We start from the raw sequence: 17494 nt of genomic DNA on the forward strand, positions 1-17494 counted from the left end.
CCTTCTTCTTATTCTTCTCCTATTTCTTCTTTCTACGAAATCGTCGAGAACTCGAGATTGACTCTGGATGATGTTGTAGTACGAGCTAGAAATGGGAAATTAAAGTATAATGACAAACTTGGCAATTAGGTCGCTCATTTATGACGCAACGTGAAAGTTCGTTAACGCGTTTTGAAAGTGACAATCCTTCCCTCCTTTCTACTAGGAATGAGAGAGAAAGGAATATATAGATATAGAAACCCAAGTAACCTCTCTCCCGGTGATATTCCCAAGGCTGGAACGATATTACTTTCTTTTCAGACTCGATTCAGGCGATATAATATCAGCATGCTCCTCTTTTAATTGGCTAAACGCGTAATAAACTTTTATCCAAGCAGATATTTTGTTGCCGTTGCTGATGTTGCTGTTGTACTACTGCCGTTGGTGTTGTTAGTACTGCTTTTGCTTCTACTTCTTCTACTGCTGCTGCTGTTGCTGCTGCTGCTGCTGCTGTTGGTCGAGAGATAAATACGTCCTCCCTTTACTCCCCCTCCCTCTAAACCCCCCTTAAACTAGCTTGCGAAGAACACGAAGAAAGTGTCATTATGTCGCAAAATGGACTTTTAAAACTCAGCAATAGAACTCGAGGTTATTGTTCATTTTAATTACATCACTGAGAGTATACTCGAGCATCGCTTGTACTTTTCCTTGTAAGCGAAAAGGGAGTGAGGGTGGGAGGGAGGGAGAACTTCGAATCTTCGTCATTTATTGTCTTATTATAAACCTTCCTAAAACTATATCGAACTAAAGAATCTTTTAGTTTTTTTTTTCAACGAAAAAGAAAAAAAAAAGAGAAAAAGAATAAAATTCCTTTTCTACTTTTCTTTTCTCTATCTCTTTTTCTTACTAATAGGTAGAGAAAATTTGTCAACTTTTTCTTCTTCATTAAAAAAGTATTTAAAAGTAATTTTCTATTTCCGCCGTATTAAAAGGAATTGAGATATTTAAGAGATGATAGAATAAAGATAAAAGAGAACAAATGTAATATGAAAAAGAAAAAGAAGAAAAAAAAAAGAAAGAAAAAAATTTCTTCGAAAACGAAATTATACAGACACATGCATATAAAATGTGAAACGGTCATTAAATATCTCATAAAGAAAGAAAAACAGCAAAGAAATATTCACATTAGATTTACTCCGCGTATCCTATGTTTCTCTTGATCTTCACATGCACGAGACGCTTGTGTAGGAATAAAATAGGGGTTTCCTTTGTACCATTATCGTAGCTGAATAAATCGCAGTGGAAAATCCTTTTGGAGACTTGGCCTTTTGGTATTCGCTAAAATATTGTTACAAACGTGATACAATCAACTTCGAATAGCTTCCATTGACATACTCCTCCAAAATAGATTCTTTTATGTATGCGTATATGTTGTATATATATTTTACGTAAATGTCTATGTGATATCATATATTTCTAGGAGAAATACGCACACATACATTTACATCACGTCTTCGAACAATACCGAAAGTAATCTCTTCTTCCTTTTGATGGTAAGTCGAATGCACTTTACTCGTTGAATATAAAAATAAAAGATTTGTGACGTAGACAAAAGAATTCTACTCATCTGTGTTAGAAAAATCAAGAATTTTCTGTTCTCGATCTGTTCTCGAAAAGTCGAACGTAACGTCGCAACGATTCCTGGCACAATACAGGCACAAGAATAGTATACGTTGCGAAGTGAGATTAAAATTGGTATATTCTCATTGTGATTTTCTCGTACCAGGCCACGTGTTTGTTATTTGTGAGAGTATAGAAATAGTTGTTTGTGGGTTTGCGAAAAGTAAAGCATGGTAGCTTCGGATAATAGGAAACAGAAGTACAACATCGCGGCGTACCAGAATTTACATGAACATTTGAATACACCGGATATATACGATTAGCGGTTCGCAATATGTTTCTATATTTTCTATATTTTATTAGATATTAGAAAAGAAAATAACAGACGCGGACGAACGAATAAAGATTTGGATTATTTTTATACCACATATGATATTTCGTCAGTTTAAAATACATAAATACAAGTTTACAATTTTTATTGTTACCATTATCGGAAGTGTTTCGTATTATACGATCTATACTTTGATATATACCTATATACAGGCATGGGTTTAAGGAGCTTAAGTAAAATAGCAAAAGCACGTGTTTATTCACTTTGCTGCTTTATTGAACGACTCTCCCCAGATCGATTATATACCTCCTTTACGTTCGCTTTTATATTTTGACGCACGTTTTATATTAGAGATCCTTCTCGATATGAGTTGAAGTGAGAAAAAGAGAGAGAAATAGAGATGGAGACAATACTTCTATATATATCTCTCTCTTTCTTGTTCGTAAGCTTGATCGGCTTCGTTACTGGATTTGAGAATTTTCCCTCGTAAAATCCAGGGCCAAACGTTTTCGTTCATCGTCGCAAGCTCAACCTGTCGATTCTTCGTTGTCGAATGGTCGATCCCTCGTAAACTCGCGATATGAGAGAGAAAGAGAGAAAGAGAGAGAGAGAGAGAGAGAGAAACGTCACTATGGGAAACGTGGCAAAGTCTGGCAGCTGTGCGTTGTAAGAAGTTTGCGAATCCTTCCCACTGAGTTTAACCTCAATCACTTATGTAACGGAGTTACTGCCAGTACATATACTCGCTCATCCAGACAAGCTGCTATTCTCTCGTCTCTTTCTTTCTATCCTCTTCTCTCTTTTACTCTACTTTCCTCTCTTTCTTCATCTACTTTTTCTAATTTTTTTCCTTCTCCTTTCTAAAATCCATGTTTTCCCTACCCATCTTCTCCAGGTTATAGTTTATGGCAACTACTTCAGATGCAAGAATATTTGCATCAGAATTTAGTTATGCACATATACACGTACTTAGATGTATATACTTAGATAAGCGTATACGCGTGTATATCTAGTTACTTGATTTTCTTTCTCTCGAAATTGAAATTGAAATTAGATTTCGCTTATATATTTTGTCAATGTATTTTTCTATTTCTTATTTCAACATCTTTTTTACAATTATCATTTTGAGTGCCACGCGAATTCTCAAAATTCATGTCAGTCATCGGTGACTGACACTCAATTGATCTTTTAAGAATTACGACGTATTAACAAACACGACGAGTACTAATTACTAATTTATACGATTATAGATACTTATGATATCACCCTATTTCATTATATCAAACATTATAAACAACGTTAAATATTAAATGAATAAATTGAAGAATATATAATAAATTTTATATTATTATTAATACTTTTTTGTGGAATAATGAATAGTGAATTCAAACAATTAATTTTTTCATGAAAAAATATGAAAACACGGTTAATAATTTTTAACTTAACAAGAAGGAAATAATAGTGACTTTTCTTTTGTAAAAAGAACGTGTCTTGAATTAAATTAGTAAATTTTTTCTTTCTTCCTACATTTATTTATTTTCTTTATATTTTTTCCATGCCAAGTACCACGCAAGGTTCGCCGAAGGTTTAGTAAAATGTCACGACGATAAAATTAACGAATAACTCGCGAATGCACGCGACTCGTGTACTTGATTTTTCACGAAAAGTGAATTTTTTTGCAGCGACTTGCCTTAGCAGATAAAATTATTCCTCGTCTTATCTTGATTCTTTTAGTTTCGTTACTCAAAATACCTTCTTTTCTTTTTCTTCAATCATGAATGAACAACAATCGAGAACAGTTCTCGCCGTTTCAAGAAAATTCGAAAATTTTTGGTACAGGATAAAATTTTAATTAAGCGTAATCTTTTACGTACGAAAGCTGAAGCATAAATTAATGGTCGCTTCTGGTAGAAGCGCGATAACGGGATTAACACTGTGCTTATTTCAACGTAAAGCTCCAAAGCTACAAGCTGCCGTTCATAATGTTCCATAATGGCGTTTCTCCGTCAAGGGACTCGTGTATTTCTTTATTTTATATTACATGCGAAACTCCCTAACAAAACATTCGTCTAATAGACTTTAACGTTGTATTTCGTTAAATTGTAACGAAACAAATAAAAAGTAAAAAAATACAAAAGAAAAAAATTAAATAAAAAGATACACAATATAATTCTCTCGAATTCGAAGAAAACGAAAGACATAATATTTAGAAGACGAGTTGAAGTATAAAAAAACCGAGCAAAAAGATAGAGGCAATTATTTTCAAGTACGTTCGATGTGTTACTGCTTTTCTTTTTTCCTTTTTTCTTTCTTTATTCCTTTTAACGAGAATCTGCACGCGGGCTCACCCATACCCACGCATAAAGAAAAAATATTGATTCTACCGAACAACTCGAACGTGAAATCGAATATTTAATTACTATTCAATTCGTGTCGTATACTCCGTTGAAGACTCGTATCTTCCGATCTTTTTCATTAGAATTATAACAGTAGGTATAAAAAAAAATCGGGTCGATTGGTACCACGATAAATATAATAGACGATAAATGAATGCAACAACGAGATATAAGATCTTTTGAAATAATATTTAATGATTATGGCAGGTTTGCTATCGCTTTTAAAATTAAACTTAATCTCCCGTTGGGAATAATTCCTGTTTGTATTTGTATTAATGCAAATGAAAGAATAATGGAAAATTAAAGACGCGAATGTGTTATAAAGAACATGAAAGAGAAAGAAAAAGAGCGAGAGAGAGAGGAAGAGAGAGGGAGAGAGAGAGAATGAGAGTTGGATGATATTTATCTCGGTCGAAAATATTTTCAGGTAGAATCAAAATATGTTTATTTGTTTAGAAAGGAAAGAGTGAAAGAGGACGAAAAAGTGAAGGAAGAAAGAGGAGAATAAGAGAGAGAGAGAGAGAGAGAGACATATAAAATAAACGAGAGTTAATAAAAATATTATAAAGGGCTCGTTTGAAACGAACAAAAATGTTTTTACCGTTTCGCATGAATGCCGTGTTTTATTACGGTAGGCCAGCCTTTGTTGTACAAGCTCATTGTTTAAAAGATGTTTTTTTTTTTGGTTTTTTAGTAGACAGATACATCAAGCTTCACCAATGAGTATATATATTTAGTAAGGTCAGTTATTATATTTGTTATTTTTATCTCGTTTCCTATTCCATGATTATTTACCTTTGAACAAGAATAAAGGAGCAACCGTATAATCGAGTTTATATTTAATTAAATAATTTCTTTATTTCAACTAACCTTTGTTATCGTTCTCTCTTCTTCAACGAATCGTAAAACAGTCTTTTCGGTTGGCGTATTAAACGAATCGCGATACTTTCAAGTTACGAAAACGCTTAGATCTTAAGGACGGTGAGCATATAATTGAGCGATAAATTACAAGGAATAAGGGACTCGAACGAGTATTCTATTATCGTGAAACGTCTTGGTCCTTTTGTTTTCATGCCGTTATAATCGATTCCCGTTTTTCTCTTTCTTTCTTTCTTTCCCTTCCATTATAGAGAAAACGATTCTCTCTCTAGAATATCTATTATTCTTATTACAATATAATATCTTTCGTATACCATGACCGAGTTTATAATAATAAAAAAGATAATGGTAAAAGGGATTTCATAATGGAAAAAAAAAGGATAAAGAAAAATTAAAAAAAAAAAAAGAAAAGGAATAAGAGAAATAAAAAAAGGGTTAAAAAAAGAACAAAATAGAAAAAAACCACAGACAGACAAGAAAGAAGAAATTTACGAGAGTTTTCTTCTCGTCTTTTTTAATCTAACCTTTTGAGACATGATTAATGACGTAAACGTTATTAAATTCAATTTGGGTAGTGCTTAGAAAACATTCCCTGACGTGATACGATTAGAATCACGAGATAGAAAGGAAAGAGACAAACAATATCGAGTTCGATCAAAAAAAAATGTTAGCAGCCTTAGCGGTAACAATTCGTCGTGCTACAATCGAAACAGTGATCAAACCGCAATGTCATTAGCGTTAGTGTTGAAACTGTATTTCCCCCGTTTTTTAGCCCTTCGTTACCTCGTGCTGGTATACTAGCAACGATAATCGCACTTCTACATTATTGATACAAAAATGTACCGCCTACTCTGCTGGCTTCGTGGTATCGTTCCGCAAATAGTACGAGCTACGTTTTGTCGACACGCGAGCCAGAATTTCGTCGTGAATTTCGCGAGAAGCTGGTGCACGACATGGCAGAGGATCGATTGAAAACGGATATATCGTCTCAACGAATATCTACGATATATATATATATATATATATATATATATATATATATATATATATAAATATAAATATATATATGTATGTATAAAGGTGTAGTCGTTTCTATTCGTCCTTGCTCTCGTGTAATTATAGATCGAATATCGAATTCTGTTGCGTAGAAAGATGGAAACGTAGAAACGATCGGATGTGTTTACTCCGTTTACGAAGGAAAATAAAACGGTAGATCCATTTGTTTCGGTTCTCCTGGGAATGATCCATTAGCGAAAAGCACCTAAACGTGCTTGACTTACGATTCTCATGGCTCGAATTTCTTGCGCATTTCTATCTCCCTGAAAAGAGAGAAGGATAGAGAGAGAGAGAGAGAGAGAATATGAGAGAACGAAGAGTGCTTCGAAAATATAATATTATATTATCCATGTAATATACATTTACTAACGTGAAATCATATTCTCGTTATTCTATCAACTAGAATAATTGGAAAGATCAAAAAGTAGCTTGCAAAATAACAAGTCGAATCTTTGGACCATCCCAAATTCGATGATTTACATCGCGCACGGCTCGGTTCTCAACCGAGCGTAAGAGGGTAAACGCTAATTAAATGGGAAGTAATTAACGAGCACCGTCTGACCGAGCGAGTAATTAAACCGGGAAGTTTACGTACTGGCTGCCGATATAGACGATTCGAGAATCATTCGTGGATTTACGACGTGTTCGAGTTGTTTCAACGTTGTTCAACGCCCTGGCAATTCGATTCGTACCTCAACGACTACTACGACGACGATAGTCGAGTTCGTTTCCGTGCAAATGCCTTCTCTCTCTCTCTCTCTCTCTCTCTCTCTTCTTTTTACCTTCCCCTCTTTCAGCCTCTTTCTCTCCCTCCCACCCTATCTCTTTCTGTTTCTCAATTCTCAACGATCGAAATCTACGATGTGATTAATGAATCGTGGACAGAGGTCGGAAAATAATCGCGAGAAAGCGTCGAACGATTGATCGCAATAAATGGGAATGATGGTATGAGGGAATGAGATGAAGGGGGCAGAGGAAGGAGAGAAGAAGGAGGAAGAGGAGGAGGAGGAGGAGGAGGTGATAAAGTAGGTGTAAAGAGAAACAACGAGTATTGTCTTCGCATTATTATCATCGAGGAACACTTCTCTGTGAAAGCGTTATTTACTAGTCTATTTGCTGATTACTTTCTCTTGCGTTGTCAGCACGGCGTACTTACGTACCGTCGATGAAATATGAATGAAACTATCTTGATCGTACGTCGTTTTGCGTTCGTGTTTCGCGAAAGATATTAAATTACGACGGCGCGGTGGGTGCAATTCGGTTCGCGATCCGAACTATATACCTATACTCAACGTTACTTCTAACGAGGCCAGAAAAGCTGATTTTTTGTTCTTTCCTATTTTTCACCGTAAAGCTACCTGAGTAGAGGAACGGAAGGAAAAAAAGTAGTATAACTATATCTTGCGGTGGTCTAATTTTGTGGTCGCGAAAAATGTTACGCCGTTATAACGAGCTCGTCGGAAATAACTGAAAGATTCTTCTACCGATGATCACAAAGAAATACTTTTCTTATGAGATAAAACCGAGAAAGATGCGGATGAAAACAAAGAGAAAGAGAAAGAGAAAGAAAAAGAAAGACGGTCATGAGGGCAAAGTGAAAAGATATGTATACAGCACATAAAAAGTATAACAAAAAATACTACCTACATAAAACACTCGCACCGGCTAAACTATAGTAAGGCAAGAATGAGAAGACGAGAGAAAGAAAGAAAGAGAGAGAGAGAGAGAGAAGAGACAGGGAGAGTCTCGAGAATCTCGGAACGAGACCTTTCTCCGTGGCCGAATAAATTTTCTCGAGATTAAAGCTTTCAGCCGTCCGTAGAACAGCCCTCCGGAAGAAGAAACCGAGATTGCTGAATTCGGATAAGTTATCGCCATCGTCGAACTGTCCAGGGAGTGCCTAAGCAATTTCGTTGACCCCCTTCTTACTCCCCCACGCCCCCCACTCCTTTTCCTATCCACTTCTCGCAACCAGCCGCGCACCTTCAGCGCGAAGAAATTGAATTTCATCCTCTTTTCCTCGGCAGGAGCTTGGCTCCGTGCCGTAAATTAATTTACGCAAATCTTCCGTGGGCATGAATTTTTCCAGCACTAATTTCCCCAGAAGCCAGCACGCTCCACGAGACACAGTCACACGGCGAAGGCAAGCCGTTACCACGGTAATTACCTTCCTACCTTCGTTCTGACTCGCCTTTTTGTCTCATAACCAAGTAACTATCTTAATTGCTTTTGCTTTTCTGGCTCTGGATACAGTTCTAGCTTCGTTCTATACACTATACCACCCCCATCTCCACCCCCTATCCGATCCACACTCTTTTCATTCCTACTCTTTTATCTTATTTCGTTTCTTTTCTCCCTTTTTAGGCTCTCTTTCTTTTTCCCTGTATTTCGTAGTACCCTCTTAAAATCCATTTCAGATTCTACTTCCCAAAACGACGAAGTCTTTTTTTTCTTGCTTTTTTTCTTTTTCGAAAATTTGTCTTTCGAACGGTATTAAATCGTTGGTTTATTCCATGGGATACACTTTTCCATAGGAAACTTTGAACCAAAGTTCGTTATTCTATTTTTATTTGTAAATAAACGTGAAAGCTCGTAATATACGAGGATAGAATATTTATCGGATGAAAGTTAACACTCGGTAAGAAATAAGAACATTAACAAGTTTCCATCGCTTATTTCATAATTGAAAAAGAGATAGTTCTTAAGGCATTTGTTTTAATGCGTTTTAACAGTTTCCTTTCGGTTTTCTTTCCGTTTATACTAAAGTATTTCCTAGATCTCTCTCTCTCTCTCTCTCTCTGTCTCTCTCTCTATTTCTCTCCTCAATGTCCATATTTTATAACAACGGCAAAACAGACATCAGGATAATAGGAGATATTTCGGTGAATTCACTGAAAGAAACTGCAGTAGCCTGTCTTTCTTTGTCAGCTTTAAGACGTTCTTTTAAGCTTCGTAATATACCTACGGTATTAAAGTTGATTTCAAGGACTCGGCTTGATTCGAGTAGCTATTCTACTTTTAACTCGAAGAAATGGAAGTAGCGTGGCTGCCACTTTATGACGAGTAATTAAGGTAGCAACGAGAGAAAGAGAGAGAGAGAGAGAAAGAGAAATGAAAATGATAATGGAGAAGGTACAGAAGACACGAAGAAAGACGAATACATTGGTGTTCACGAGACTTTAGACAGACGTCCTAAATATTCGTCTAGATTGTTAACGTTCTCTTATTTCATCCAAGCTTTCTCTTTCAACCATACTACTAGAAGATGTACTATTAAACATTATTAGACTCATAACGTAGAAGTTTACAGTATAGACTATTACAACCTTTCTAATTACGATGAATGAATTCGTACTCGTTGCCACATATACTTTACTTAATATTCAAAATATAATATACTTTGTTTAATATTAAAAATAAGTTATTTGAAAATAATAAGAGGATGACGTATAATATTTACGTGAGATTTAAGCTAGATTTTTGTTTCCTCTTAAAAAATTAGACCTACGCCGATAGGTTCTTAGAAAGGAAGGAAGAAAGAAAAAAAAAGATGAGATAAAATCGTAAATCGGTAGAGCGTCGCATTAATTCGCTTTTGTAGTAACGTATGTTCGAAAGGAAGTTCGGACGATCGAAGTTAGTAGGAAAAATCCTTATATATATTTCGCGCTGTCACGAACGTGCTAGCAGAATGGCAGCGGGCGTTATCAACTGCCGGAAAAGTTTTTACATTATGTTAACCTGCGCGCGAAATGGGCTTCTATGACCAAGGAGTAGATGAGGAGGATGACAGAAAGTTTAGGCTGCCCATCTTCTTCCTCTCCTTCTATTTCTTTCCTTCTTTCACTCTCTCGTCTAAAGAAAACGTGATTCTCTCATGAGAAAAAGAACAAAACTTCGCTAACAATTCTTATTTCATTCTCTTTTAGTTTTCGTTCGCGATTTCCTTTTTTTTTCTTCTTTGTTTTCTTTTCTTTTTTTTTTCTTTTTCATCGAAATGAATTTAGATTTTTATTCTAATCTGTGAGGAAACTAGCAACGTCGTTGAGGTTAGATACATTAAAATTAGAGTGTAATATAAAAATGCAGGGATTACTTTTTGGTTGGGATATTAAACAACAACGTTTCCAAAACGGCAAATCTCCGGATGAGAAGCTTCCTTTTACGATATTTATACGGATCTTGGAAGCTACTCTCCGCTCCGTATAATCCACCGGCGAGTTAATGAAGCCTCATTATTCACTTGTCAGCCTTCTAAAGAGTATATCTTGAATGACTTCATAGTTTATACTTATATCTTGCTCCAATCCTGAGAAAATCGTTCCATAGGCCAAGAGGATTATGAATAGTGAATTTAAAACAAACATTTTCTTTTCGAGACCATTTCATTAATTTCTTTTAATGCTCGTATTTTGTATAATGTTTGTTTTTTTTCATATTTTATTTTTATTCTATTTATTACATTAGCTCACACACAAACGGTTTATCTTCAAGCTATAGGGGTCCTACAGGTCAATTATTTTATTCAGTCATTTCGTTTTATTAAATAAAAAAATAGAGAAAGAGGGAAATTGCTATATTTTTTTTTTTTGCGAACGTGTATACGCCAGATGCAAAGTTTGGTTTGGTAGAGAGGGATGAAGGGTTGCAGAGGTGGATCGACACCTCTGGGAGAGAAAGTGCGGTATCGAGATATGGCTGGTTGAACCAAACTCGCACTTTATGCACGTATGAGTACGTACGCGTGCTTCGAATGCTTCCAACGATCGCGTTGCTCCGGAAATTTAATACCGAAACACTTAACGGGGCAGAGCTCCGTTGACCTTTCACTTTGGATAGTTTGATTCCCCGATAATTGACCGATAGAGTTCGCATCTGTTCTGAGCATCCTGCATGAAAAAGACCAAAACTTAATCGTCTTTTGAAAAATTCTCTTATCGTCATTTGAAATTTAATAATTTCATTTCTCCCTTCTAAATATTTTTTTTCGATATTTTTACTATCATCTCGTAAACAATTATATTTATATTCTTTTTTCTTTTTCCATTGGAAAATATCCTTATCGAAATTTTTTTCTATCGTTTAAAAATGAAATATTTTAACCGCGTACAAAGTTCATGAGATTTTTCGTAATAAAATGAGATCATTAAAATAATTATAAAAAGCAATTGAAGTTATTCGTTTTGTTGTATCATTATTTAATCTCTTTTCTTTTTCCCCTACGAAAACTGTTCGTGGAAGGAAGAGAAAGAAAACGATTGGTGGTAAGAACTTATCTGTTGTGGCAACACAAGACACAGGTAGTCGTACTTAGTCGGCTTATCTACTACTCGTAAACTTGTCAACGATTAGCATCACTAGTGTAGCTCCATCAGACTGTCGTTAAGAAATAAAAGAAAAAAAAAAGAAGAAAAAAAACAGAGAGAGAATAAAAAAATAGAGTAAGAGAGAGTGGAGAGACAGGGAGAGAAAAAGAAGAGATTGGTAAGGTGAAAAGAAAAGGAAGAGTATTTGCTTGGAATAAAGTTGAGAAGTTTGCGGTAATCGTATAGCACCGTTACCATAAGAGGAAAGATCGTGAATCGGACTGGTTGCCTTATTTGTGGTAAGGGATAATTAAGTTTGTACGGTGTACGTTAGATGTTTCCTCTTTTTTTCTATTATTTAAGAGTTACTATTTTACGTGATACGAGAAACTATAGGAGGGTTTGAGAGAAAGTTTCGTTTTAACCTCGAAATATTTTTCTTTCGCGTGAAGATAAAAATGGAATGTAAAAAAAGCAAACAGAGAGAATGCTACGAAATAATAAATAAATAAAAGAACAAAAAATGTATATGTATATGTACATGTATATATATAGGTATACGTATAAAAAGAAACAAAACCAAAAGAGATAGAAAATTTGAAAAGCATCCACAATATTTATACATCCAAACGGAATCGTTCGTAATCAATGCGAAAGCACGCGAGCGAGAGTATGATCCCAGGTAGATATTAATCCAGTTACAAACGTACGGCTAATAACGCAACGAGTTACATTGCATAAAATTGGTACGCTTGTGAATCCTATGGTCGTTTTATTTGATGCCGAGGGAAATAGTAGTGACAGAGTTTGCCTGGATCATACTAACTCGAATTCGTTTCTCCTTTTTCCATTTCTCTCGCATTTCATATTTCATAGTTTTTCTCGTATTTTTAATATTGTTACGTTTGGCGTATATGTATGTACATTGCATACATATGTACGATAGTTTGGAAAAAAAAAAGTACCATCAAGGGGACAGTTTGTTTGTTATCCTCACTTTCGAAATCAACAAAAATAGGATCTTTGTTGCACAATCGTATGATTTTATAAATTGACCACGATATATTAACGATGAGATTTATGTTTTGATAATGTGTTTATGTATTTATATTAATGATTCGTTTATGAATTATTCAATTTATAAGAACACACGTATATTATGTCTGTGTAAAGTAGGTATTTGTTTTGGAAGTATTGAAAAATGAATGAGTATTTTCTGTTTTTGTAATATAGTTGTAGATTTTATGATGTATTCGCAATGGTGGAAGATAAAAGAAAACAAAAATTTATACGTTTGGATGTACTTAAGTATATATATGATATTTTACGATGTCAGATATTCTTCAGTAACTGACGAAAGATCTGCTGTTAAAATGAATAAACAAAGTTATTTAGATTAATAGATCGACCTTCGTCTTTTCAGATGCCATGAATTCGTTGGTCGAGGAGCTCGTCGTTGAGGCTGGCAAGAACGTGACGTTGAGTTGTCCAGGAGTGACGGAAGACTCTCTGGTGTATATGCTCGAGTGGCGAGCCGACGGTATGCAACTGCTCGAGTGGCGGGCTAACGGGATGCAACTCGAGCACGCCAACAGAGGCACCGTTGTTCGGAGTCATCAGAATAGGGTGTTTCTCTCTTTGAAAAATTACGCTCTACAATTTCATCCTGTCACAGCACCGGACTCGGCCAAGTACGAGTGCCTGATAAACAATCGTAGTACACCGGAAGCCGTCATTAAGCTCATCGTTCAAGGTGAGTGTTACTTATTTTTTAATTATTACACATTTTTTATTACTTCTTTTTATTATCAATACTTTTAGAAAAATATTTTCTTTTTTTTTTCTCACCATATCGTAGTCCGTACAAAAAGTGAGATTTTTCAACTAGAATACAAAATAATTCACATTAATTTGAATCTGTATATGTAAATTATATTTGCTCATCGAGAAGCGAAAACAAAGATTTTGTTATTTTTGAAGAAATCTCAACCCAGAATCTAATAACTCTATATGCGTTGGGTATATATGTACGTAGAAGAACATTGTAATAACAAACTCATGCGTCAATATATCCCTATTTAAACTCTGGTACGATGTCCGAGAAATTCGTAGATGCATAATGTATATATTCTTGATATACGAACCAGTTTTGAAATTTCCATTTATCTACTCACGTTCATTCGACATTAAATTATTTTCTTTCTATTAGCAAGAGCTAATTCGTATTGGTTAGTCGTTGTTTCGTAAAGGTAAGTACTAGTTGGAAAAGGTAGTGATTGCAGAGTTACTAGAAATTGCTTTTAGTTGAGGGAAATTTAGGAAACCTTACATGTAGATATAAAAGGACTTTCAAAGGGTATCGCACTACTAACGAAGGCAATTTGAAGGCCTTCTCAAAGTACGTTCCAACTATACACTAGTAGCGATCTTCTTGTAACCTCAATATCGTTGTTTCAACGATATTGGATAAACTTGCCGCGAGGGGTTGCATTCTCCGTTCGAATGTGAAAATGGTCTTCGTAACGGTTCAGATAATTATACATTTTCTCTAATTATCTATCTAGCTATTACCATATCATAGCTCTCATCGAAGTTGAGGCCAACTCGGTCAACGCGTTTCGATTTTGGAACGAAATCGATGCGTTCCGGTCTAAGGTATACGGTATAGTAGCAACATCATGCATATTCTTTCTGGCAAAATCTTGCCGTGTTTCTTCTCGAAGAATAGAGACATTACCAAGTACAAATGCAGTTCTTCTGTTCCTCCTTGCGTGGTTAAAAATGATGAAAACTTTTCGAGTGCACTTTCTATTGCTTTTAGCCAGCAGCTATACCCATCGAGAACGCTTTTCTACACTTCCTTCGGAATATATCGATTTACTTTTCGCTTACTTTCGTGATAAGTAAAAACGAATCGTTTGTACTTCAACGACATTAAATTTTATTTCTTATCTCATCCGTCTACCTTCCTACTTTTTTCTTTACTTTTTTTTCTCTTCCCCCCCGGTAATTTTTCTCGATCAGTTCTCTCATTCTTTCTCTATTTTTTCCCCCGTTTTTTTTTTTTCTTACTTTGCAAAACCGCGTAATGGTCACTCTTTGATTCATTCACTGTGGTCGCAATTTGTGTTCGGGTAGCTAGTTCACTCGGAAAGTTTCCGAGTTTACACAAACTTCACGGTGAACTTTTTGGGAAAGTAGGAAGGGGAAAGGATTGGGTATGGCTGGCACCATCCCCTCTAACTACCTCGGTGTTCGACGATCTTCTAATGCTTTATTTTAAAACTCGGTCTCTACCCTTACGAAGTGTTTGCTTTAAGTATTTACGCCTGATTTGAATTCGTCACGTGTAACTCAACGCGTCAAGAGCAAACTTTTACTCCGAGGCGTGTCCCATAGTCGTTGGTATCACGAAAGAGAGAGAGAGAGAGAGATAGAGCACAAGACCATAACTTCTCTGCCATAACTTTACTCGTCTCGTTTCCCAAACATACAAAAAGAAAAGTAAAAAAGCGGATGGGTAAGAAAAAAGAAAAAAATTAACGAAAGAAGTAAAAACTAAGCAGATATCTCTAGCGTCATTTCTCATCCGTGATACGTCGCGATCGATTCAAATTCGATGCACGATTCGTTGCGCTATTCGATTGAAAGGATCTCTCGAATTTCTGAGTGAAACGACGTAAAATTATGCGACGGTTACCATGCCTTCCAGCGAATCATCTTATTCATGCTTCCTCCAAATGCACGACGAACTCTCCTGGTTTTCTCGGATTTTCCTCTCGATATTACATGAACTCGATTTCATGTCGTCGGAGAATCGTTTATATCTTCTTATATAGTTCTTATAAACTTACTCTTTCTTGTGCATATTATCATACGAGTATATATATCGTACATATTTACATCCATTAATATACTTTCACGTTTATTGGATTTCTAATAAAAACTTATCATTTAATTACAAATAAATACTATTCAATATAGGATTAATATTGAACATTCTACGTTCGTAAATTCGAAAGGAAATTATTTTCTACGAAATGTTCAAACTTTGATAAACGTCGTATATTTAAGGATTCTTTTTTTTTTTTTTTAATGAAAGCTTCATAGATTTATGGATTCAAAAAAGATTGAAATATTTTTGATACTTTAATCGTAACATTCAGCGAAGTATATACGTGAGGAATAACGGCAGCTACGCAGGCATCTTTTCAAGAGAAAGAGAGGAAGAGTATTTTGTTCGTACGTGTTTCCCCACAAAGAATTCTGAACACGTAGCACTTCAACAGTAACCAATACCTGCGTTAGATCAACCATTAAAATGAATATTTCTGAAATCTCTGGAAAGAGCATATACAGATGTCTATCGGGAATACGTACCAACGAACGAGATTGGCTTTCGCGTTTTTCCTTATTTTCATCTCTCTATTCGCAAAAAATCTCGGCTGCCGACTGAACAATTCCCTGTGAGGCTGTCCGTACTGGTCTCAGTCCGAGAAGCGTACGATGCAGATCAATTTCTTTCATTTTTATTTTTATTTTTCTTTTTTTTCTTTTTTATCCCTCTTTCGTTCCTCTGTCTCTCGTTCCTCTAGTTATATATAGTTTAAATTAATGACGGAGACTTCGAGTAATTTGTTTAGTTCGTAAAAAGAAAGAATCGTTGAAAATTTTCTATAGACACTTATCGTTAGTCGAATATCATATTATAAGCTTATATGCTGCATTTCTACGTTAAATAATTCACGTTTTTTATATCAGGTATACAGATTTTAAAAATAGATACGTATTATTACTAATAAACGTGTTTACCTCGAACGAATCCCGATCGTCTCTGTTGAAATAAAAAAAATTGTGAAGTCTTATCGATTTTGAATACGAGACAAATGCAACACGATTATATTGTATTATTGATCGATACGCGGTAAGTATCGATAATTTATTATAAATATATTTTGCAAAATAGTAAGCTGACGCAAGATCTCAAAAATAAACTAACTCGTCGTACTTGTATAAACAAAGGAAACAAGCTTTACGTATTTTTTAATAGAAAAAATACGAGAAAGCATATTCAACGCGTTCTTTGTGGTCGACTTTCTTTCTTTGACTTCCATTTCTCGTGGGGGAGGGGGCGGGGTGAAAGATAGAAGAATGAACGCGTAAAGGATGTAAGCTGGAAAAGGATAGGAAAGGTGGAGATAGAAAACGCATATGAAGCGCATATCCGAGATGCATGTTAAACAATGGCTCCTGGTTTTGTCGCATCACCTCGTTGCGCCTTTTTCTAGTTCTTTTTTTTTTTTTATATTATTCTCCATCTTCTTTCTTTCTTTTCATGTCCGATAGTAGTAGGTACGTAGGAGTTTCTAGCTGGATCCATACGGAAGAAGAAAACTACGTTTTCCAGAGAACCGCGTTCGAAGCTTTTGCTCGGAGAGAAAGAATTTTGCCGAACGATAGAACGTCTGTGATAAGAAAAGAATGAGAACGGTATTAGATAGAATTGAATAGTCGAATGATGCTAGCCGACCAACTATAGTGTTCGTTTTCCTGTTCGAACAGAATTCCTGTCCTTTGAGTCAGAAAGTAAAACGAATTTACGCGCCTGATATTTGTTCTTTGATATACCATGTTGGAATTTCTAATAGTAGTTTTCTAAATTCATTTCTACAAAGGATGAAATTCAGGATTGTTTGTTATGGGTTGGTAGATAGATAGTTAGGTATATAGTTGTTGATACACTCTAACGGAAGCTTAAAGAATAATAATAATAATAATAATAATAATAGTTAGAGATAATAGCAGTTTAAAGGATAGAACGAGGTGGAAAAGTCATAGGTGGAAAATATATTCTTTCTAGGAATACCATTGTAATTCAAAGGTACAAAGAATGTCGTAGGATGTAGGATGGTCTTCTTTGGGAGGCT

General features: G+C 35.3%; 1 protein-coding gene across 5 annotated transcripts in view; it reads left to right on the forward strand.

The window, feature by feature from the left end:
• The window catches only part of LOC122523146 (tyrosine-protein phosphatase 99A), a 323865-nt gene that overhangs the window by 112393 nt on the left and 193978 nt on the right, over window positions 1–17494 (forward strand). For all 5 annotated transcript variants that reach the window (XM_043644766.1, XM_043644762.1, XM_043644765.1 and 2 more), the window contains exon 3: window positions 12991–13320. In XM_043644766.1, coding sequence (XP_043500701.1) covers window positions 12991–13320 — 330 coding nt within the window. The remainder of the gene's footprint in view (window positions 1–12990; window positions 13321–17494) is intronic.

The sequence above is a fragment of the Polistes fuscatus genome, unplaced genomic scaffold (genome assembly GCF_010416935.1).
Source record: "Polistes fuscatus isolate 324 unplaced genomic scaffold, CU_Pfus_HIC Scaffold6, whole genome shotgun sequence".
Taxonomy (NCBI): domain Eukaryota; kingdom Metazoa; phylum Arthropoda; class Insecta; order Hymenoptera; family Vespidae; genus Polistes; species Polistes fuscatus.